Source organism: Mirounga angustirostris, unplaced genomic scaffold, assembly GCF_029215605.1.
Source record: "Mirounga angustirostris isolate CCGP_5_RB_7025 unplaced genomic scaffold, mMirAng1.0.hap1 SCAF_6, whole genome shotgun sequence".
Taxonomy (NCBI): Eukaryota; Metazoa; Chordata; class Mammalia; order Carnivora; family Phocidae; genus Mirounga; species Mirounga angustirostris.
Genome location: NW_026991714.1, coordinates 123,656,485 through 123,680,711, shown reverse-complemented (window position 1 = coordinate 123,680,711; position 24,227 = coordinate 123,656,485). Strand labels below are relative to the sequence as shown.

General features: G+C 45.9%; 1 protein-coding gene across 2 annotated transcripts in view; it reads right to left on the bottom strand.

Moving 5' to 3' along the window:
* Window positions 1–993: 993 nt before the first annotated feature.
* Window positions 994–24,227, bottom strand: part of DNTT (DNA nucleotidylexotransferase) — a 28,363-nt gene continuing 5,129 nt past the window's right edge. The window contains exons 2-11 of one of the 2 annotated variants that reach the window (XM_045876274.3): window positions 18,315–18,492; window positions 17,464–17,592; window positions 16,074–16,244; window positions 14,970–15,041; window positions 13,422–13,545; window positions 11,475–11,607; window positions 10,093–10,201; window positions 6,661–6,906; window positions 3,245–3,328; window positions 994–1,351 (exon numbers count right to left, since the gene is read on the bottom strand). In XM_045876274.3, the coding sequence (XP_045732230.1) occupies window positions 1,265–1,351; window positions 3,245–3,328; window positions 6,661–6,906; window positions 10,093–10,201; window positions 11,475–11,607; window positions 13,422–13,545; window positions 14,970–15,041; window positions 16,074–16,244; window positions 17,464–17,592; window positions 18,315–18,492 (1,333 nt within the window). In that variant the 3' untranslated portion in view covers window positions 994–1,264. The remainder of the gene's footprint in view (window positions 1,352–3,244; window positions 3,329–6,660; window positions 6,907–10,092; window positions 10,202–11,474; window positions 11,608–13,421; window positions 13,546–14,969; window positions 15,042–16,073; window positions 16,245–17,463; window positions 17,593–18,314; window positions 18,493–24,227) is intronic. The other variant, XM_045876275.3, reaches the window with a different exon arrangement.

Genomic DNA, 24,227 nt, shown 5'->3' with positions numbered 1-24,227 from the left:
AGTGAAGGCAAGGGTTGTTCCAAGAGATTATTAGAAAAGAAGGCTATATCCATTTTGTGGGAGTGGAGGAAAAGGTCTCCACTGCACTCTCCAGGGAGAGAGAGTGAGAAGACTCAAAGTGGATGAACACAGGACCAGAGGGGTGGGCTAAGTAGCAATTTGCTTGCCATCTGAGGAAAGTCTGTGAACAGCATCAGCTGGCTCAGGTCAGGCCTTCACCAGGGCTTCTGTGAGGAGGCTTCCAGGAGTCCTGGTTCCCTCATGCAGGGAGGGCCACTGCTGGTGAACAAGCAGAGTCTCCTAGTGGGAGAACCTGGGTCCATAGCATCTCAGGATCCATTTACCAACTCTGCTTTGATAGGCCGTGGAGGCGTTTCTTTCTCACACAGGGCCTCTGATTGCTCAGAAACAAGTCCCCTCTTCTTCAAACAACTAAGAACAAGTTCTACAAACTCAATTACTGCCACCTGCCAACATGTGCTTTCAAGGCTGCCTCCCTTACCCTGGGTGTCCTAAGATGAAAAGACCAAGAGAGAGCATCTCCCTGAGAGAGAAAGGGCCACTAAGATCCAGAGAGAGACTCAGAGATAGAAAACAGGGGAGATATTCCTTTGGCATTTAGGAAATTGTACTTCTGAGTGAAAGCAGTGGGAATACATCCTGTGTGTGGCCTTGTGCTGGGACGCCTAGAGAACAGCTCCATGATGACAGAGAAGCAGACTATGACCTGAGCAGAGTGGGTCTAGAGTTAGTATGCCATCCCCCAAAAGCTCCAAAAGGGACCTAGAATCCCCTCCAGAATCTCTGATCTTCTAGTTAAATCTGTTTCTCTCCTCAAGATAAGTCTTCAACTCTTCGTTTTCATTTTGTTACATTTTTGTTTAGAATATTTTTATAGTATTTGAGTGAAAAAGAAGACTCCACCATCTCTTGTTTCCTCCTATTTTTATTGCAAATGTACAGTATCTCAGCTACACTGTGGGAAAAGTGGGCTTTGATGAGCTTCCCCGAAGCCACCAATTTCAACATCATTTCTATGGAAAAATGCATTGTGAATTCTAAGCAACGGTCATATAAATGGCCTACTAGAGCATAACCAATTACCAGGTGTGGCCTTATCAAGTTTCCAAAACTATTCCTAAAGGCAATCTGCATTTCAATAAGGCTTAAAGAATCTCATATTTTCCTAAGGCATCTTTACTACAATATGAAGCATGATTTATTTAACCTGAAAAAAAAGCTGAAAAAAAGTTGACAACTTTTTCTAGGCATTTCTTTCCCATGGTTCAATGTAATCCAATCCCAGATGTGCAAAAATTTCTTCTTCACTTTCTGCTTTGAGGAATATTTTCTGAAAGTATAAAAAGAAATATGTGCGTTCAGATATTTTTAAACATCTCGATGCTGACATAGTGGAAGTTTTACTTATAAATTGTCTTGGCAGAATGAATTATTACAAAAACATAATTCCCTGCTTCTGAGTATAAAAAGTCATCTTAACTGCTTTTTTTAATCTTAACTGACTTCTGTAATTTTTACATTTTCCCACCCAAAAATTTGGTATTTCACAGATTAAGGTGAAATTATGACAACCTTACATATTTAGCTACGGGCATTTGGTATTTTTCCTATGGGTCTGTAGTTCTTAACCACAGTTGTGCATTAGAACCACCTGAAGGGACTTCTAAAAAAAACATTGAGCTACACCCCAATCCAGTGAAATGAGAATCTCAGGAGAGGTCCTATCACCAATCTATTTAAAGGCTCTGGGTAATTACCACGTGCAGCCAGAATGATGCATTGCTGCTCCAGGTAACAAGGAGAGGCAATTATAGGTTACGTGTATATGTTGGGTTCTCCTTCTAGCCTTCCTCACCTGCCCCACCCCAACCCCCACCAGGCTCCCACCCCATGATCTCTTTTAGATCAAGCACCACTTCTCCGCCATCCCTTCTTGCTTTTAGCACAGTGTGGGGCATATAAGATGTACTCCATTATGTTAAACTATTTAGAATGTGTTCATTTGTAAGCATTCCTAAATTGTGTTATGTGAGTCTGCCTCCACTCACATGCTTGACATCTGAGGTTTCCCTGCCAATCTACAGTCCTCTCATCTGACAGCAGCACCTTGATTTTTCTTTGGAAAACCACCCTTCCTTCCTCTCCGTCCATGAGGATCAGGTGTGGGGTTAATTCCATCTCCAAGGAGGGCCACATGATCCAACCCTGACCAATCAGAGCCACGGTAAAGGGTTCAGGGATGGGCACACGGCCCAGGCCTGGCCAATGAATATCAGCTAGGACTCTTGATATTTCCTTTTAGGAAAGAGGTTCTTCTCTGTCAAGCTGGAAGGATGGGAATCATGGGAAACTCATGCCTGAGAATGAAACCAACACTGAGGGAAACCTGCATTAGCAGCTGGATGCAGCCACACCTGAAGTCAGTATTACCCCCAGATGCTGCAGTATATAAGCCAAGCACCCCTTTTTTGCTATGCCATCTTGGATTGGGTTTCTGACTTGTAACTGAGATAGCTCTAACTAAATACAGCTCATTTAGACTATAAGCTCCTAGAGCGTAAAGATCATTGCTTCTAGTTATTTTGTGTCTTATTCCCCTCAGAGCTTAGTTTAGTGTCCTTGACCACTGTAAGAACAGTAGACCTTAGCATGTAGATTTAACAGATGAATATTTAACTCTTCATAATTCATACAGTAATTTATCATTTTGATGAGGCATGAATTTGGATCATGACCAGTGTATGGCTAACCAAGTGAGTTATATAGCTGGTGGGTAAGCTTAGCTGACTGCTCATCTAAATCTCAGGGCAGCTCTGTTGCTCTCTCTCTTGCAGTAACACTCTCATTAATGACCTATGTGGTCACTTAAAATGCTACTGCTCATTGCATTTAAGGGGTACTTTAGTGGTATTTATGACTTGGGGGAATTCTTGGTTTCCTTTGGAATTATTCACTAAAAATACCAAAGATATACCAGACTCAATGAATGTTCACTGCTGGACTGGTTCTGAGGGCCCAACAAGCTCATCATCTTTGAGCCCAAAGCCCTTGAGGTACATTCTGGGCCAGGTGGGGACCATGCTCCCATCAGGATCCTTCTAGCTGCCCTCAACTCTGATCGGTGGGAACAGGACACTCAGGGCAGAGGAAACTGAACCTGGACACTAAAATCAGTTCAGAAAAAGTGCTCGGGGAGCCAACCATTGGGATGAGGATTGACTACCTTGGTCTTGTCATATAATGCATGGTTGTCCAGCACCATCTTCCGCTCATGTGTGGCATAGCGTCGGAGGTCTCTCTCAAACTGCTGGACGAGATATAATTAAAATAAATCACTATCAAGCCTAGAATGTCTTCAGTATTATATGTTTAGAGATATCTAAATCTCTACAGTGAAATCTCTCTAAATATTCCCAAAGCAATTTTCTCCCCGAGGGCAAAGTTCCGTGATGACAGAGCTCTGTGCTTGCACCTGCACACTAGAATGGAAGCTCCCTGAAAATAGGAGCCTGACTTGTTCATGACCATATTCTCTTCTCTTATAGTGCCTGGCACATAGAAGATGTACAGCAAGTGTTTGTTGAATGAATAAACAAATGTTGTGAGGATCGTGTCCAGGATAATACCTGGCCCCAAGTAAATGCTGGATAAATATAGTAGGTGTTTTTTGTTTTGTTTTGTTTTTTGGAATATCACTATTGTAAGAGAGGATGAAGAGTCAGGAGACCCAAATTCCAGCCTGGATTTTGTCCCTATTTGGCTGTGCTTCTTTTGGCAGGTCACCCAGCTTCTCTGAATCTTGACTGGTCGAACAGGAGGATGAAGGAAGTACGTAAGGTCCCCTCTGGCTCTAACAGTCTCTCAGATGAGATTGTGTAAAACTGATGGTTTGAGCCACCTGTCCCAGACTAGCATGTCCTATGGTCAAGGGTGGGCTCTGAGGCTGCAGGGAGCGAAAGCTGAAGCCTAAGATAGAGGACAGTTGCCGTTCAGGTTGATTTTCCTGAGAGAAGCACAGATCTAGAAACGTTCATCCTCCCATGTGAGAGTAGGAGGAAAGCATGGGATAATGGCGCCCCCTAGTGGGAGGATCCGTCTCCTACTTTAGGAAAGCTGGTCGAGGCTGGGACCTTCCCCACCACCACCCCGTGTGTAAGAAAACAGACTTTCCAAACAAAAGTCCTTTATAATGTGCCAGAGGAGGAGGCAGGATTGTGGACAAATCAGGGTGAAGCAGATTCTGGGTGCAGAGGCTGCTCGTCTGTGAAAATAGGAGGGTGCTCAGCGCTGCGCTTCCTCCCAGCCCTGGGACACTCTCTTCATGCCCCTCTCCACGCTCCCCCCAGCCCCCCAGATTTAGAGCAATGCTGCTCACACTGTGTTGGGAAAGGCTGGGGAGGATGAGGATAATGGGGTTAGCGAGAGACTGTTATGTGTGGTGACAGATACATTCCTGGACACCTCTGCTAAAACCTCAGAACATTTCCCCAGAGACTGCAAGAAATGATAATGATGTCTTTTTTTGGGGAATAATGATATTTACTAAACACATATTTACTGAGCATCAGCTATGTGCCAGGTATGTTCTATGTGCTTGGAGCATAACATGTCTACCCTGGTGGAGCTTGGATTTGAGCAGGGGACACAGAAAAGACACAATAATGGAATAAATAAAGTATAGGATATGTTGAAAGGTAAGTGCTGTGCACAGGGCAGGCCTCACTGAGAAGGTAGGGATTTGAGCAAGGAATTGAAGTAGGTGAAGGAGTTAGCCAAGTAGACTCTGCGGGGAGAGCACTCCAGCAGACGAATAGCTAGAACACAGCCTTAGCGTGAAACGAGCCAGGCCCATTTAGGGAGAGCAGTAGGCAAGGAATTCAGAGGCATAAGGGGGTGAGAGGATCATGCAGGGTCGTAGGACTTTCCACGTTTACTCGGAGTTAAATGGGGAGTCTCTGCGAGGTTTTGAGCAGGGGAGGGACCTGATCTGATTTATAACAGGATCACTCAGCTGTACTGGGTGAGGGCAGAAGCAGAAAGACCAGTCAGGAAGGACACGGCTATGAGCCAGGCAATGATACCCTTCTCAGTATTTGTGGAGAGCTCACTTTATGCCAGGCACTGGGCTGATTTCTTGCTTTATATTAATTTTCTGATCTGCTCTATTGCCGTTAATATTTAACAACTTCTACAAGAGTCTAAAAGACTCTTTAAGTACCTTGAAGGGAACAGTTTTAAGTACACAGTTGGACTCAGAATTGTGCTGAGACAAGGGTATTGTCTCATTTAATGCTCATTACAATCCTGTGAGGGTGGGGCTGTTATTAGCCCATTTTTCAGATGAAGAAGGGATGCCCAGAGAGCTTAAGTCATTTACCCAAGGCCACACAACCACTGATAGAGCTAAGGACCTAGACTCCTGAAACCCAAAGCTCAGGCACTTTACCTGAGACAGTTCTGCCTTCTGCTTTAAAACCTCTTTAGTTTCTCATAATGACCCTGTGAAACAGGCAGGGCAAGGACAATGTCTTATGTTTCAGATGAAGAAAGCTGAACATTGAGTAGAGGTGATGGTATCGGGCTGGCTGTAACATTGGTCACAACAGACTTCAGAGATTGGTCCAGGGCTGCTGCATACAGTTGTGCAAGTTGTGCACTGCCAAACTCTCGAAGGCACCATTCACATTTGTAGGCCCCAAATTGAGGTGAGATTAATAGATGAATTGTGTTGAGAATAATTCCCAGGCCCTGAAATCTTTGGGTAAAAAGGTGAAATTGAATTTCTCACCTACAGAATTTTAGACCAGAACTAATTCTGGTCACCCACCAACAGGTATCGACCTGGAGACAAAATATACCATATTCAGTGGCTGCATAAGTAGGGCATAAAGATAATAACACAAGTGGCTACCATATGCTGAGCACGTGCCACATTTAAACCCACACAGCCTCTCATTGAACCCAAATGGTGACATTAGAAGATGGGCACCACTGTTACCCACAACAGAGATGGCACAGTTGGGGCTCAAAGAGGTTAAATCATTTAAAGTGGCCCAGCGGAAAGTTTAGTGTTCTATCAGCACCTGCAGAACCAATAGCAATAATTTCCAAGAACTCTGAGAGAAGAGACTAGAATGTGCTGGAAACACACCTGTCTTCAAAGAAAATGGACAAGAGGAACCATTTCTGCCAGTGATTCCTAACTGGCCTCACCTTGTATAACCTTGGGCTTCTTTTTGGAACTCTCCCCTTTCTCAACAGACTCTACGTTCCCAAAGATTCAGGTTGGTCAAACAAGCTGCATTTATGATATATTGTTCCATCAATTTTTCTAGTTTTCAGGAACAAAAAATGTCAGCCAATATCTAGATTGCTGGGGGCCATCCCCAGAGTTTCTGATTCAGGATGTTGGGTGGGGGGTTGAGGTGGAGGTATGGGGGGACTTATGTGTCTAACCTGCTCCCAGGTGAGCTGCTGCCAACCCTGGGCCCCACTGTCTCACCTGACCACGTGCAGGTAGAATGCCCAATCTGGAAGTTTCTGGGCATTCCTCCCTGTCACCCTGCCTCGGCTGCTGCCGTCTCTCTCCTGGCCCCCGGTAGACCCAGCCCACATCTTCTGGCTCCATGTAGCACCTACCCGTGAGCCGGTCCAGCCCAGCAGGGCAAAGGCGCGGCGCTCATAGGGGCACATGACCAGGTCCACGCGGATGGCTTTCCAGGTCTTTCCTTCCTCCTGGCTGTACGTGCCACTGTCCACTCTCTGATGGTGCAATTTTAAAATCAGAAAGCATTTTTGAAAATGATCTAAAGCATCCACATTCCTGCTAGGCAACTTTAACTTTTCAAATGTCGACTCCACAAAGTCACAGTATAAAAGTAATCCCTGAAAACAAACAGAAAGACATCAGGAAGAGTCCCCATTGGGCAGGGTCTGCCGTTTTATACCGGGCTCTTAACGAATGCTCTCAACAGAAGCTTCACGGATTTGAGCAGAACATGGCCGGGTTTTGCCCCTGCTGTGTGAGTCCCCATGGCCACCCTGGGAGAGGAAGCCAGCAAGTGGGTGTATTTTCCTCTCTCGGCCACAGAGGAATTTAATGATTAGAGAGGCCAAAGCTGCCAGAGAATCCCTCTCCTTACTTCTGGATTACAAGTCGGTGCTCAGAAACTTGCCTTACCCCTTTGAGGACAAAGGCAGTCACTCTGTCTGCCTTGGAGAGTGGGATAGCGTTAGTGATGGTTACCTCACCTACTGTAGCCGAGTCAGAAAGATAAGTGATTCTAAGATGTGCCCAGCGATCGCCCAATTTGTCTGCTCTATGGGAACTCCTCACAGCACAGGGCAGACGTGGGGCAGAGAGGCAGTAAGCAATGCTGAATCCGAGTATCAACTAAAGAAGCAAATAACCTCAAAAGAATTCAGTCATAGCTATTAGGGTATGCAATTTGTTGTCATGCATTCCTTAGGTCAGATGTTCTCGAGTTTTATCATCAGAAGCATCTGGAAAGTGTGTCATGCAGAGTTTGTAGGGCCCTGTCCCCACAGTGATTCAGCAGAGGGAGGGACGGTGAGACTCTGCATCTCTAACAAGTTCTCAGGTGATGCTGATGCTGCTGGTCCAGGGACCACACTTTGAGCACCACTGGTTTATTTTGTTCTAAGGAATGCTTCGGTTTCTTCTGCAGCCCTCCAAGAGACATTGTTTCAATTCAGCCAAACTTTGAGGGGATCCTTTTCCTGACCTCAAAAGAGGGAACTCCAGCCCTTCAGTGGCTCCCCCAGGAAAGCTATTAGGGAGAACAGAGCATTTGAAGGGGGCTGGGAGGGAAGCCCTGAAGTCCAGGAGACCCTCCGGGGGAGGAGGCAAATGCTGCCGTGGGAGCCGTCTAATCACTAGCTCAGGAAAACACAGTTTTGTAATGAAACTTACAAAAAATGAGTACAGTATGGCAGCTTTTCTTGTAAATTTGAATTATGTACAGTTGAAAAGTGAGCTATTAAAATATTAACAAGTCTTTCTTTGAAGTTAAATTTGCAATAACACCCCCCCGCCCCCGAAAATCTGCAAAGCTGGCTTCCTAATAATTGCAACTGTTCGCACTTCCGCCACATTGGCTGGTCCTAGACGATGGGCCATCCTTGGGAGGGGTTTGCTCCGAATCTTGCAAGGTGTTTGGGAATGCGTGCCCAGAATCAAATGCTGCTGTCTGCATATTCGGGCACTTCCGTCCACGGCCACAGGGCACGGCTGTCAAACACACACACACAAACCACACAGCCCCTGATGTTGCTTCCTGCTCTCTAGCCTGGGCTGTTTGGGGGCACTCTATGTTCTTCTGTTTCTTTCCTTGTTGTTCCCCATTTCCCCTTGGGTAACTTCTTTCCTTCTCTGAACATTCCTTTGAAGTTTCAGGCTCTGACTGCCCATCAATAGCCACAGGGTGACTACGTTTCCTACCAGCATGTTCTTTTCTTCCTCCTGGAAACTAAGGGAGTCCTGACAAGGAGGGAGAGGGAGGCCTTTCCCTGTTCCTTCCTCGAGGGATAATCGTGCAGGGGTGATCACACTAACGGCCAGTGTTCGGTAGGCTTTTGCTGTTACCAGGCACTGTGTCAAGAGCTTTATCTAATTCTCGGTTAATCCTCCCCATTAATGAAATGAAAGAGCCTTGCTATTCCTGTTTCATAGATGAGGAAAGATTAAGCAAAGCGTCCCAGGTCATACAGCCAGTAAACGGCAGGGTCGTGCTTTTAAGGTCCCAAATAAGACCCACAGGCTTCATGCTGGCCTCCACCCGTGCCTGCCTGTCTCTGCGTGGAGGGCAGAGCTATGACTGCCTCAAACGGAGGACAGATGAAAGGAAAGAAGGCTCCTTGTCACCATGTCCCCACCCTACTATCCCCATCTTAGTCCGGGACAGTCTCAGGGCATGGGGAGCATGGTGCCTAAAAACTGAGAATGACTAGGTCCTCACAGGGACCCCCCACCTTGCAGTCCCCACTCGGGCCTTGGTGAGCAGGTCCATGAATTGTGCTTTCCATCCATGAGAGATGCTCACCTTTCCTGATGGAGCAGAGCAGAGGGGCCCGTGTAGGTGGGGCTGACCCTTCCTCATCCTGCCTTCCCCTGGTTCGGCCCATGAAGTTTACTCTCAGAGTCCCTGGCTGCCCTGGGTCCACTCTCTTGAGAGGGACAGAGGGGGCTGGGGATGGCCTCACAGGTGAATTTGGTCCCTATGTTGGGTCCTCCCTTCTGGTGCTCCTGACACTGGGGTGCTGCGTTTCTGGCTCTTTTCTTCACTTTATCTGAGGTCTCTCTCTCTCTGCCATATCAAGGAGCATGGCCCACGCCCAGCAGGGGCCAGATCACTCAGGAAGGAGGAAGCTGGGCCAGAAAGACACCAGCTCAGCAGCCTGCCAGCCCTGTAGGTCCCTGGGGTGGAGCCCTCCGGTCTCTTTGGGAAGTGGGGCTGTCACCGGAGTGGGGCACGAGTCAGGGCCCTGCAGGCAGCTCTGGCTGCTACTCATCCTTCACCTCCTCTGCTGGGCAGTAGGGAGCCTAGGGCAAGTCTCATCTCCTCAGTGGGTGGGGGCTTCTGAGCTCAGCTTGTCCTCCTGAGTTTCCTTCTTCCCATCTCAGCACAAAGCAGTGGAGAGTTCCAGGCACCCGTGTGCCTCCTGGCTGATTCTATCCCAGTCCCAGCGGTGCTGCCCCACCCCTCGGCCTGCTGGGCTCATCTCACACCTCCCGGGTCTGCATGGCGCATGCTCTCCGTTTGTTTGAGGGCTGTAATGCTCCTGAATGTTCGACACAGAGACACACCGCCCTCGGCCCTTTGGAAATGGGACGAGTATGTATAAGCAAGACAGATGTTCAAAACATGGACTCTAGGGCCCCAGGCGGGTAAGTCTCATTGCGTGTCATGTGGCATTGTGTAAGCTGTTGTGAATCACTGACAATCAATCAGATGGCCATTACACAATTAAGAGGTAAATAGTGTGCAAAATTCTGCGGTATTAAGGGAATGCTTGAGTGTCCACATATCTACTTTTGAGTCTTCTTCTTACCTTCCTTTCCCATAAGTTTATCACTTTCTGTAAAAGTTGTTCCTCTTCTTCATCTCCTGTCCCGGGGCTGGTAATTAAAAAATCCACATCATGCCCCATCTTCTTACCTCTAATCAAAAAAAAAAAGCATAAAATGGAAATGAATTAGATTTTTAGCTCCCAATTTTTTTAAAGATTTATTTATTTATTTGAGAGAGCGAGAATGAGAGAGAGAGAGAGAGAGCACATGAGTGGGGGAGGGTCAGAGGGAGAAGCAGATTCCCTGCTGAGCAGGGAGCCCGATGCGGGACTCGATCCCGGGACTCCGGGATCATGACCTGAGCTGAAGGCAGTCGCTTAACCAACTGAGCCACCCAGGCGCCCTAGCTCCCAATTTTTAAAAGTCACCTTTGTTCCTATACATTATGCTTCAGGTTTGCAACACAAAATGCTCATGATACATACATACATATATATATTTTAATATCCTTGGTTGTACAACTCTACTCCTTGCAGAATAACTTTATGACAGAAAAAAATCACACATAGTACATATGTGATTGTATATGTGGGGTAAAAAATAAGAAAGGAAATGATCTCTTCTGTGCTCCCACGTGCGCACTCACCCCCACACGTCCATACAGAGACGAGCATGGCGACAAGCAAACCAAGAACTATATGCACGTGATAAAAGCGAGGGCTCTCGGAATTATGAGACTGACTGAGGGCATTCTCTGAGATTTGATCTTCCTCTCCCGTTTGCCTCCTCACTTCACACTTGGCTTGCCAGGATGGCCAACAGCGAGCAGGTAAGCGGGCTACAGGGACAGCTGGAGGGGTGGAGGGCTGGGAGGGAAGGAATCTCTTTCTGGAAAGGACGCCTCAACATCCAACAATGGCACACATCTCTGTGAAGTTTCGTTCATTCTGCTCATTGACTCGGCCAGTATTTCTTGAGCACCTGTTCTGTGCCAGGCACCTGATTCTCACAGAGCACTAACGTCTACAAACTTCGTCAGGGAAAGGATGCATGCAAACAAATTACTTGGCAGGTAGTACTGAGAAGCGCTGCCTGGCTGAGCCTGGAGGAGGAGGTGGTATCTGAATTGAGTCTTAAAAGAAGAGGAGAAGTCAGCCAGGTGGCAATTTGAGGAAAGCCAGTCCAAGCAGAAGGGTCTGACTGAGCGAGTCACAGAGGCACGAAACATCTTCGTGTGAGCAAAGACAAGCCATTTGGGATTGTTGGGGTGGAAACGTGAGGTACAGGAGACACGGCCACAGAGACAGGCTGGTACCAGATCACCAAAGGCCTTTGTGCCATGCTCAGAAGGCTGAACTTCTGAATATGGGGAGCCACGGAAGGTGTTAGAATAGGAGAGGCAAAAGCAACTCTCATTATCTACCTCCGGAATCCTCCTGTCATGGTGATGAAGGCATCAGGCAGAAATGCCCAGACGGCCTCTTTAACCAGCACGCCAACTGCCTCTGCTTCTGCCCTGGTCACACAGCTGACGAGGTCTTCATAATAGAGGAATCCTATAGAGGTGCCAGTGAACAGGTCAATGGAGAGAGTGACACGTGAAATGTGTCTGCAGGAGGGGATTCTGCGGGAGGGGATTCTGCCCCCCAAAAGAGCAAACATGACCACAGGTATCACCAAACTGTTTCCCCAGAGACGAGTGTATTCTCTATGCTCTTGGTTGTGAGTTTTTCATGGTAACGATGACTCCTTGCTTTCTGACTCGTAAGAAAGAGACTTACAATTGCCTGACTAAGAAAGAGACTATATTTCACATCCCTCTGGAAAGCAAGCTGTTCTTGTTTTCTTATTGAAGAACCAGCCTTCTCGACCAATAAGTTGTGCCAGATAATTCTTGAAAGATAATGCGTAAAGATTTAGGATGGGAAGATGCAGAGTTGGAAAGTGGTAGATGGAAGCTCAGACACCGTTGTGATAATGATGTGGTTATTCCCACAGACCCATGGAGGGGGCTTCCTCCAAAAACTAAAAATAGAACGACTATGTGATCCAGCAATCCTGCTTCTGGGAATACATCAAAGGGATTCACGCACAGCCATGTTCATAGCAGCATTATTCATAATAGCCAAGACATGGAAACAACCTAAATGTCTATCAGTGGATGGATAAAGAAGTTGTGGGGGGGGGTGTGTGTGTGTGTGTATGAATATTATTCAGCCACTAAAATGAGGAAATCCTGTCATTTGCAACAACATGGATGCACCTTGAGAGCATAATGTTAAGTGAAATAAGTCAAGAGAAAGACAAATACTCTATGATCTCACTTATGTGTGAAATCTAAAACCAAAAACTCATAGAAGAGAAATCAGATTTATGGCTTTCAGAGGCGAGGGTGGGTGGAGGAGGAATTGGAGGAAGGTGATCAAAAAAGTACCAACTTCCAGTTCCAAGAGAAATAGGTACCAGGGATGTCGTGTACAACAGGATGACTATAGTCACCACTGCTGGATGTGGCTTGCTCTTTCAAACTGCAATTTTATTATATTTCTGTTGCATGTTAAAAGTAAATGTTTAAAACACGTACAATTCTTTGACCCTTTATTTGCATTTCTTCATTTAAAAAAATGTACCAGAGCCCTCCATAAATGGAAGCACCCACGCCACCACCTTCAGAGGTCCTGCCAGGCTTCAGCTGTCTCACCATGGTCTTCTCTTCTCAGGCTGCTGGGTCCTGAGCAGGTAGATCAACCCTTTGTCTAGATTTGCACACTTTCCCTTCTATTTCCTGGTGTCTTGCAGTTTCTAAAGCAAATCCACATTTGTGCCAGCAATGACTCCAGTTTGTTCAAATATTTTTTACTCCTCAATCTTCATGTCCATTTTCTGCCCTTGACTCCTCCCCCACGCCTCTCCCCCATGGGAGACAGCCAGGACCAAACGTCTAGAGCCATTTCAGTGAGAATCAGATCAACAGCACAACCCGGTGTGACACCTGGATGCAGGAATGATAGCGGCCCCCTTGCAGAGCGTCTTTGCTCTCTGCCAGGTGCAGGCTGAGGACTTGCCTGCATGATCTGATTTACTCCCCATTAACTAGCAATGCTACCTCCCTTTTATAGACGACGTAGCTTAGACTCAAAGACTTGAACAAGCTTGCTCAAGATCATACAGCCACCGAGTGTTGGAGCCAGGATTTGGATTCAGGGCTGTCTGATTCCAAAAGCTTGTGCTTTTAACCACAGTACAAAAACAGAGAACAAAAAAGTGACCCAGCTTGCCAAGGCTGGAGTTGAAGTTCAGCTGCCTCAGCTCTACCACCACCTGGCCGGCCCCTGGCTACAGCAGGAGATGGGTAGGAGAGACAATTTACCTGCTTTCTGCATTGGCGTGAATTTCAGGGTTTTGTCCGACTTTATTTTACTCAGAGTTCTGAAACCCATCCTGAACCATTTCTCAGATGTCTTCAATCCCACTCCAAACACAGAAGTAAAGAGCTGAAACAGAGGGAAAGGCATGCCTTTAGTTTCTAAAATGATCATTATGACAATGAAGCGACACTTTTCAAGTTCAAGGGATTAGGAAAATGCGTAAGGAAATTTCTGAATATGACAAGCAGGAGGGTGATAGTAACTTTGGACAGAGCTTTTGGTTTCGGGAGGGTCCTCTCCTGACATAGGGTGTTACAGAACGGAACGGAAGTGAGGAGGTGGCGCCTGGCACCTGCCGAGGCTTCTGTGTACTCTGACGGCCGACTGCCTGTGCCGTCCACGTGTGACAGCAGCTTCCCCTGTCGGGCACTCCTCTTGGCCCAGGGTCCCTTACATGCGCTCATGCTCTGCGTATCTTAAGAGGGATGCTCATGTAGGTTGTGTGAGTTCCTGACCATCGCCCAGCTGATAAGTGGCAGAGCCCAAACTCAGATCCAGGCTGTCCATACTCCAAGCCTCGGCTCCTGCCCACAAGCACCTTTTGGGCATCACTCCGGAACCAAAAGACTGGGCAGAAATCCCTGCCACCTGCAACTCCAGGGTGGGAAACATCGGGAGGTTAACAAGCCCTGCTTTAAGGTAGAGCAGGATGCAGTGGGGAGCCTCCAACACAGGTTTGCTCTTTAAGAGCAGGTTTGTTTTGTCCCATGGTCCTAGTGTCCCCATGATATTTGTATCCACGAGTGACAGATGCTAGAAGATAATTTGTACCTCATCATAGCATAGCAATAAGCTCATGCTCTCATATTTATTTTGGCATCTGCTTTCTTTTTTTTTTTTAAAGATTTTATTTATTTATTTGACAGAGAGAGACACAGCGAGAGAGGGAACACAAGCAGGAGGAGTGGGAGAGGGAGAAGCAGGCTTTCCACGGAGCAGGGAGCCTGATGCGGGGCTCGATCCCAGGACCCTGGGATCATGACCTGAGCCGAAGGCAGACACTTAACGACTGAGCCACCCAGGCGCCCCTTGGCATCTGCTTTCTAAACCACAGTTTGGACTGATTGTGCCCCCCTCCATCCATATATTGAAGCCCTAACTGCCATGGTGGTGGTATTTGGAGATGAGGCCTTAGGGAGGTGATTAGGTTTGGGTGAGGTCATGACGGTGGGGCCCTCATGAGGGGATTAGTGCCTTAATAAGAAGAGGCACCATGGGACTTCCTCTGTGTGTGTGTGTGTCATGTGAGGGCACGTTGAGAAGGTGGCCATCTGCAACCCAGGAAGAGAGCCCTAACCCGAACCCGATCATGCTGGCACCCTGGTCTCAGGCTTCCAGGCTCCAGAAGTCTAAGAAAATAAATAATTGTTGTTTAATCCACCCAGCCTGTGGCATTTTTTTATGGTATACCAAGCTGATTTGACCACTTAGAATAAATAATAGGATTACCTGGAAAACCATTTTCAATAAATACATGTAAAATTACTTACTTTGAAGGACTGATATCGTTCATCATTTAACACAGCTTTAACTTCAGAACTTTCTCCATCTTCAATAATTTCCTGCATGGACGGTTGAAAAATATTTTATACTAGTGATGGTGAACAACCAGAGAGTCTGGGGCTCTCAAATCCCCAGATGTAGTAGCTTGATTGTTCAGGAAATGTTCACCTGTTGCCTGCAGGCTGTTTCCCTAGCTGATCTGGACAAAACCAGACATTTCCTGTAATCTTAGAAATCCCAGCTCATTTATAGTCCTCAGGGATGAAGGCACAGAATGATCAGGTATTTGGAGATGAGGCCAGAACTCCACAGAACACCAAGCCAAAAGATTCACCGACAATAATATGCCTAAATATTTGTGATAATTTTCTTTTCGATGGCTATGCACTAGCTGAGACAAAAGGACTTCTCGTCTGAGCAGGTTAATTTTGGACCCATTGAAAAACCAATCCAAGTTCAAGCTCTTATGATGTCTAGCTCTAAGTAGAGTTGAGAGTATTTTCCTTGAATACTTTACCTTGCACCTAACTTTACTGAAACTTACTCTCGGATGACCAACTCGCTTTGCTGGGGAATCCTTAAACATTATTATTACATAAATAATCCCCCATCCCTGCTCTCTTGTTGGAACACACAGGGAGAGATGCAGAATCAGGTTCACTGCATAGTCACTCCTACCACCATTCTGGAGGGCAATGTCTCCTGAGAGGAACTGAGGTCCTTCACAGAGCCTGTATTTGAAGTTGGACCATCCCCTGCTGTCGAGCTTTTAGGACACTTGAGTCTTTTACTGTGATTAATGATAATATGAGAGAGTTCTGTTCCTACTGGCTTTGCCCCATGTAGCCCCAGCTGTGAGAAAACTGGGGTATGGATTCTATCTATCTATCTATCTATCTATCTATCTATCTATCTATCTATCTATCTATCTCTCTCTCTCTCTCTCTCTCTCTATCCGTCCATCTATCTGTCTGTCTGTCTATCCATCCATTCCACATCTACATAGTTGACAGGAAAATCTATTAATTGCTTTTACTTCCCCCCTCCTCCCTACATATTAGGAAGTAGGACAAATCACATTTTACCCTTACCTCTATGACACACTTCACTTTGTCCCCCAGGCAGGGAATTCCTTCTATGTCCTTCATACTGATGATTGTGAAGGGCAGGGATTTAAGTACAGAAGCTGCTCTCATAAATGCCAGGGAGAAGACTTCATTTTCTCTAAACTCATAGTGTTCAGCCAGTACCTCAAAGGCATCCTAAAGAATGAAACCAGGTAAGCTAACCACGGTCTGTTCCCAGACCCTAAGCTAGCTAGCAGTCACCTGCAAATGCCTCTTCCTCTTCTTAAGTTTTGAAATACCTCCTGAAGGGTGAGATTGGGTCTCCCATATCTTTGCACCCCTCCCTTGTTATGAGAGGAGTTGAATTGAAAAGACAGGTCACAGACGCTTCGTAAGGAAACTTTGAGTTTGCTCCCATTAGGTATTTGGGAATGATTAACCAAAGCCTGATCTCTCATTGCATCTACTAGTCATTACTCAGTAAGACCCTGCCCTCTTTCCTTGCACACTTCTCCACCAGCCTGTGGCCAGGATTCTGCTTTGATCACCTGGCGCTTTCATCTCTTAGCTTGTCCGTAAGCTCAGTAAGCTCATTCAGCTTACTGAATGAATGAATGGGTGTGATCATAGTGACACAGACCCAAGGCAGGTTGTTTAAGGTAGGGCACATGTGCATTTCAGTAGCTGCAGCTGTGTGGCATCATGCTCCCGTGCCCAGTCCTGCAGTTTCCTGGTCTTCCTTGTACATGTGGGGCTGGAAGTCTGGAAATGAGAATTTGTATTTGGTATACTAACCGCATGTTTTAACCACCTGACTACTTTCTCTAGGCTGGAGGACGAGCAGCTGTGGGCTTGTTAAGGTCATTTAAAACACAATTGCCAAACTTCAGGGCTGGCTGGGCTTTAGACACAATCTAGCTAACTTAGAGTTGAACGGATATATTTGAGGCTCAGAGAGAGGAACTGACTTGCCCAAGCTGGTTAAGATCAGACAGGTGAGAATCCAGATCTGCTGTCTCTCAGTCGTTTGGTTACCCAGGAATGGCTATTGATGCATTATTGTTGTTTCTTTGTAACTTGCTCTTACTATGTTTTGGACTAAGTACAGTATTCAGTTTTTCCGAATACTTGCCTTTGACAACTGTTGTGCCCAAAAGTGTCAACTCTCAATAAATAGTAATTTACCATCTCTAAAGAATATACATATTTTTCCAAATGTATTTGTCTATTTCTATGACAGAAGTAGATCCATTCTTGACAGAAGAACCAGAGATCAGGTGAGGGGGGTGGGATGAGTGAGTGTGGGGAAAACGTTCCTAGATTTTTCAGAATATTTCATAATTGGATTTGTAGATCTGTGGAAAGAAGCTGCAAGCCCTTCATGTGCTCTGGGTGTTGTTGTAACGCCCCTTACTGTGAAGATGTGGTTACAGTTGTTCAAAGTGGTTCTTCTCTGACATGCGTATTGAGAGATCTTTTTTATAGCAAGTGGTGGAGTCTTCTGGAGCTCTGGGTTGGGGCTAGCTGAATAGTCTCTTCTCACCTAAACAAATGCATAAGCATCCATTTTTAATAACAATCGATAACAATAATAATAGATATGAAGAAAAAATTGGCAGCAGTTTAATGGCAATTGTCTCTGGAGAGAGGGTAAAATTATAGAAGAGTCAAAGTTTATGTTATATGCATCTCTAATATTCAAATTTGCTACAGTTAACATGTAATATTTTTGTGTCAGGAAAAATAAACATGAAAAAGAACAATCAATTAAGTACCATTTTCCTTTTCCATGAACTTACATAGTCATGGTCTGAACCTTCCTGACGGTTCTAGCATTAATGGTGAAGGACTTGGAATTAAGAGTCCAACTTTCCTTATTTTTTCTTTGTGAATGATCATAGTGAGAAAAAAAACATAGGAACCCTTGACTTTTCCGGCTACCAGAACATCAACATTCCACATTTTGAAATATTTGTGTATGGTCTTGCTCATAAAACGAGCTACCATTTATTAGGTGCTATAGATCAGGCTCTGTGGTAAGTGCTTTGCATTATGTCGCTCTAGTTCTCATAACCATCTTGTCAGGTAGGTCCTATTGCTATCCTATTTTGCAAAGGAGGAAACAGAAGCTCAGAAAAGCTGAGTGACTTGCCCAAGCTCGCACGGGGGGTAAGCAGAAAACCTGGGGCCTAACCCAGGTTTGTTGATTCTACAGCCCATGTTCCTAATTATCAAGTGAAGGGCGAAGAAAATCACAACCATAACACTTACAAGCTGGTGTTTCCCTATCATCTCCACTGGTCTTCCTGCTCCCATTGATTCTATCAGCCAGGAGATGTCGAGGAGTTCTAGCTGTGAGCTGGCTTTCATATTCTGCACCTGCAGCCACTCCAGGACCTCTGAGCCAGAGTTGTTTTCTGCCACAATGTGGGTGATGGAATCACTGCAGAATGCAAGACAGCGTTACCAGCTGAAGGGCATTTCAAATGAGAAGTGCTCCTCTCTCCTCGAGGTGTTCAGAACATGTTGTCTGATGAAGAAAAATGCATACTGGACCTGACCATAGGCACAGAGAATTTAGGCCTCCATGGAAGGGAATTCTGCTTTAATTAGTGTAACCACAGTGGTCTATGTTACATGTCAGATGTAAGAAAACATTAACAAGATAGACTGTGGTCAATGGAAAACCAAAGTCCAGAGAAGATGGAAGACGAAATTGTTCTTAAAGTAGCAAGCACTGTGTGCCATTTTATTTTTATTTGTAGAGGGCTTCAGGCCAGTGCCCTTCCAACTGTCTGACTCCAATCCTCAGCGAAAAATACATTTTATATCATGACCTAAACTAGAAAGAGATATATGTAGATATGCTTGTAACATCCCATTAAACTGGTCTCACAACCCATTAACAGATGGTGACAAGCTTTGAGGAAATGTTGCTCTTCACGTTTTTCAAGGCACAGTCTAGTGATGGAGGGTAGGTGAGAAGCTTTCCCCCAGTAACCACTGAGCACATACCGTGTTTCAGCATTATCCAGGGACCTTACATCCATCCTCCCACTTAATAATCCCAAAGCTCCTCAAGGAAGTGTTATGTTATTCACACTTCAAAAATGGGGAAACTGAACAACAGAGTTTATGTGACACTCTGAAGGTCACACAGCTAGTAAATGGTGTTGATACTTTTTGATGGTCTCTTTCTGGGTCAAGTATGTTATTTCTGGTTTTCAATAAGTCTTCACGGTCAGCACCATATCACTGGAACCGATGTTTTTTAAGGCTCTTTCCATTCAAATAATTTATGAATCTGGGAGATAGTAAGATGCATATCTAGGCACCCAAGAGAAAAATAGAATTCTTTTCTCTTTCCCACTTCTCTTCCTTGACTTCCTTTTTCTCCTTCTCCTTTTTTTGATTAATTGTTGGATTCACTGGGTATGTTTTGGTTCCCTGTTACATTCACAGCCCTAGGTTCCTTGTGGTGGTGGTGGTGGTAGGAGGTGGTGGTTGTAGAGCTAGGAAATAGGGTACCAAAGAAGAAAAGGGAAGTTTCTGGACATTAGTATCTTTTTTTTGAAGATTTTATTTATTTATTTGACACACACCCACAGAGAGCACAAGTAGGCAGAGCAGCAGGCAGAGGGAGGGGGAAAAGTAGGCTCCCCACTAAGCAGGGAGCCTAATGTAGGACTCGACCCCAGGACCCTGGGATCATGACCTGAACCGAAGGCAGACACTTAACTGATGGAGCCACCCAGATGCCCCTGGACATTAATACCTTATGTGAAGCAGATGGTTAACAATATGTTATGACAAGACATGAGGCAGGGACAAGATCTGCAAGTGGTGTGCAGAGAAGGAGAAGAGCTGGCGTGAGCTGAGAGAGGCAGGATGGCTTTGTGGAAGGAGGGGTTTTTGTCTAGTCTTGATGGATGTGGAGGAATAAATAGGGACCTGGAAGGCAAAACTTTGGGCCCTCCTAGAAGAAAAGGTACAGAGGCCAGAAGAGAGTAGGAGAATGGGCTGGACCAGAGTGAAGAGTTTATGTTGGAAGGTAGTTGTAGATGTGACTGAGTTGGTTGGAGCAACCATGTTATAGAAAGCCTTAGAAGCCTGGTTGAGGAGGTTGGATCTCATTTTCTGGGGTGGTGGAGCCAGTGAAGGATTTTGTGAGCGGAACATGCATAGCCTCACTGTGTCTTTTAAAAAGGCTAATCTGGTCCACACAATGATTTGGAGGGGAGAGTGATGGGTGGGGAGGGTGGGGAGCTAATTAGTAGAATGAAGCCATGACCACATGTGAGATGATTCTAACGCAGTCCGACTCCTGTAACACCGGGAAGGAAGGCAAAGGAGACATAGGAGGGGCCTCTGGCATCAGTTCACCTATAAAAGCTGAAGCAGAGAGCAAATATTACTTTCCCATCTCTATCACAGTAAAGTCAGAGTGCTTTTGGTAGAAATAGGGATTTAAGAAGTCGTCTCTTTGGGGTGGGGAGTGAAAATGAAATTTGTTTCAGGCATGCTGCGTTTGAAGGGCGGCAAGAGGTCCAAAGTGAGAATGTTCGGTTGACAGTTGGGGTGTGAGGCTGGCGCTGGGAGAGAGCTGGGGCTGGAGGCCAGAGCTGAGCCATCTGGATGGCAGGGTGCGCAGCGGGCCAAAACAGAAGTACTTCGTGGTGAAACCACATCTAACAGGAGTTGGGGGAAGACAGCTCACTGCATCCCTATTCTAGGTCCTCATCATTCCAAGAGTGATTTGTAATAAGCTTCTTGAAAGGTTCTTTATGTGAAGACTTTAAGAAGACAATGGAAGGATTAATAGAGCTACATAGGAAGTGTTATTCCATCTAGACTTCTGCCCTTTGGAGGGAAACTTTATTATTATATTATTTTTAATTATAATAGAATATTTTGCTATTATAATTAGTATTAAGGTTCTGTCTTAACTTCAGGGGAGACGGATGTGCTGAGGGGGAGCTCTGGGGCTCAACTTCCAAATTCAAGCCCCTCGCCATCCACTCTCCTGCCATTTCCCACCCCCACTAGGGCTTCCCCTGGGACAGCGTGGCAATATCTGAGCTCACACTATTGGATGAGAACCACATGCATTTTTCACAGCATTCATAGAAGCACATTTGCAAATAAACAGGCCACACAGCCTATAGAAGAAGACTCTGATTTGAACTTCCAACCCCTGCTCATTAAGCAATTAGCAAACAAAACCAAACGACAATGACAACAACAATAATAGAGCACACACACAAAATCAAACAGGACCTCTTCAGCCGTCCACACGGTGCTACCCAGAGCTGGGTACTGCTTGTCCCTGGTTCCCACAAGGTAAGCACAGAAATTAAAAGTCAGCATTCAGAAACTTTCCTTGTAATTTAACACCATCACAACAGCTCCCTGTATGTTGTTTTTTGATAAAAGCATTGCTCTGTAATGAAGTTTTTGGAAAACGGGTCCTTCACCACAAATAACTTAAACATCGTCTAGAGAATGATCTCTACATTCCCAGTCTTCTTGCGTTGCCTGAGTTGGGCTGATGGGCTCCCATGGCAGCTGCATCTGGACTACAACGTGCTTCCTGCGTCGGGCTCGTCACGCGCCCTTTGCAGACCATTCTCGGTCTCTGACTATGCATTTGCTCACTTTCAGTTCTGAGCCCTTAGCAACAGTGCTACTAAGGAGAGCTCTGCCTCCCGTGGGTTCTGCTGACAATTTCTTAGCGCCGTGTTGTGGCAACTCTTTGTCTATTTGCTGCTAGAGGAATTTTCTCTCTGCTCTGAACACGCCAATATTAGAAATATTAGTAATATGGGAAAGCACTATGTGCCAGACCGTATGGTAGGCACATTTCTCACATTCCCTCTTCTAATTGTCGATGAGAAAAGAGACCTTGGAGACATTAAAAATTCACCCAGCTGATAATTGGTGGAGCAGGGATTCAATCCCCGATCTATGTTAGTCCAAAGCCTCTGTGTGGGGCTAAACTGAGCTACCCCTCTGTGACTTTGTGCCTCTTCCACGGCAGAAGGAAGAACATCTGGAAGGGTATCTTCATAATAAAAAACCCTGATTCCCTCCAAAGGGCAGAAACAGAGAACCGGTAGCACTTCCCATTGACCACACTGTCCCAGCTGCTGCCACATGGAACTTGTGTCTGGAATTTATGTCCAATAGCATGTGGACCTCAGTAAGACTGCAAGTAAGACACGGACAGCTGTCCCAGGAAATCTGAAAGAGCAGTTGCCATGGCTACACACCAAGATGGCGAAGTTACAGGGAGGCTGTCAGGCTCTCTGAGCTCTGAATTTTACCTAAAGCCTCACAGAGAGGCAAATGTGCTGAGGGGAGCCCTGGGGCTCATCTTCCAAGTTCAGGCCCCTCACCATCCACTCTTACCACCCCTGCCCCACCACCACTCTCTCTTCATGGGGGATGTCTCTGGACAAAGCCCTGCCTCTAACAGAGTAGCCAGAATCCCTGGGGACATCGGCGGGGCGGCGGGGGGGGGTTGCTGTATAAGGATCCACCAATAATACAACGTACAAGCATACCCAAAAGAAAAGGCTGTAGAAGAATACTCCAGAATACTGCAGACTGTTAGAAAAATACGCACACACACACACACATATATTCTTACTCAGTCCTCACAGGTCTTACGTGGTGGGCGATACCATTTCAGATGAGAAAACCAAGGCTTGAGGAGGCTCCGTGAAGCCAGGATTCAAACCCAGCTGTGCATGACTCAAGCAATCTCTTAACGTTCTACTAGACTGTGGTTAGACCCCCGAGTGAGATGTTGTTTGTTTTAAGTTTTTTTTTTTCTGTATTTTCCCATTTTCTGTCATGAACCATCTATCATCACTTTCTACTTAGGGAGAAAAATACATATGAATGTCATTTTTAAGGGCAAAACCTGGCTCTGGGGCTGAGGTGGTACCTGCCTTGGCCCTGGAGTCCTCAGCTTTTTTCTTACACTAAGAGAGGACAGAAGCCCCAGGCAGTAGCCCCAAACTTCTCCCAGAGACCCCAAGGTGCTATGGAGATGGCTGTTCCTGAAATGTCAGTGGATTTTTTTAGTTTCTTTTTTTTTAAGATTTTATTTATTTATTTGAGATAGAGTGAGAGTGAGAGAGAGAGAGAGAGAGCACAAGATGGGGGAGGGTCAGAGAGAGAAGCAGAGAGCCCGACGTGGAGCTCAATCCCTGGACTCAGATCCCGGGACTCTGAGATCATGACCTGACCGGAAGGCAGACGCTTTACTGACTGAGCACCCAGGAGCCCCAAGTGCACCTGGTTTCTTAGCCAGAGTCAATTACTGGTGTCTTGGACTAGGTTTGGGAGGGCTTGAACCAATTAGAACAATTCTGAACTAGGATCCGTCCCTCAGCTTCTCACAGGGAAAAAGATTCCGGGTCTTCTTCAACTAGTGCTCAACTGAAATGTGCTGGGCTTGGTCCTTGGCGTCCCTGAGGGCAGGGACAATATTATCATCTGCCTAGTTATCGTCTAGGTAATAATTATGCCTGGTACCCAGCACATGGCCAGATTCATAGCAACAGCGAATAGATAGACCATTGGTGGAATGAATAAATGAATTAATCAATAGCTCTAAAGGAACTAAACTCTAGTGTCTACCAGAGACACCCAAGAAGCTGGGTTAAAATTCAGATGCTTGGGCCCTATCAAGAGAGATTCAGATTCAGTAAGTCTTACACAGAGCCCAGGAATATGCTCCCTTGGTAATTCTCATGTAGTCAGTTCTAGTTATTCATTGGTGCATAACCAACTCTCCCAAAATGTAGTGGCTTAAAAAGAGCAACAATTTTATTGTATCTCACAATTCTGTGGGTCCAGAATTCAGGCACCTGTCAGGTATGGTGCCAATGAGGTATGACACGCCATATGGCTCAGCATGTCTGGCACGTTGGTGAGGATGCAGGGAGGCATCTATCAACGTTAGCACCTTCACGTGGCATCTCTCGGAGGGACTCAAACTTATGTGAGGCTGTGAGATCCAGAGAGCAGCAGAAGCCTCAGGGCCCTTTATGACCCAGCATCAAGAGTCACCTAGTGTCATTCTATCGGTTGAAGCAGTCACAAGCCCTCCCAGATGCAAGCGAACAGAGAATAGTCCTTGCCTCTCCTTGGGAGTGACCATATTTCCAA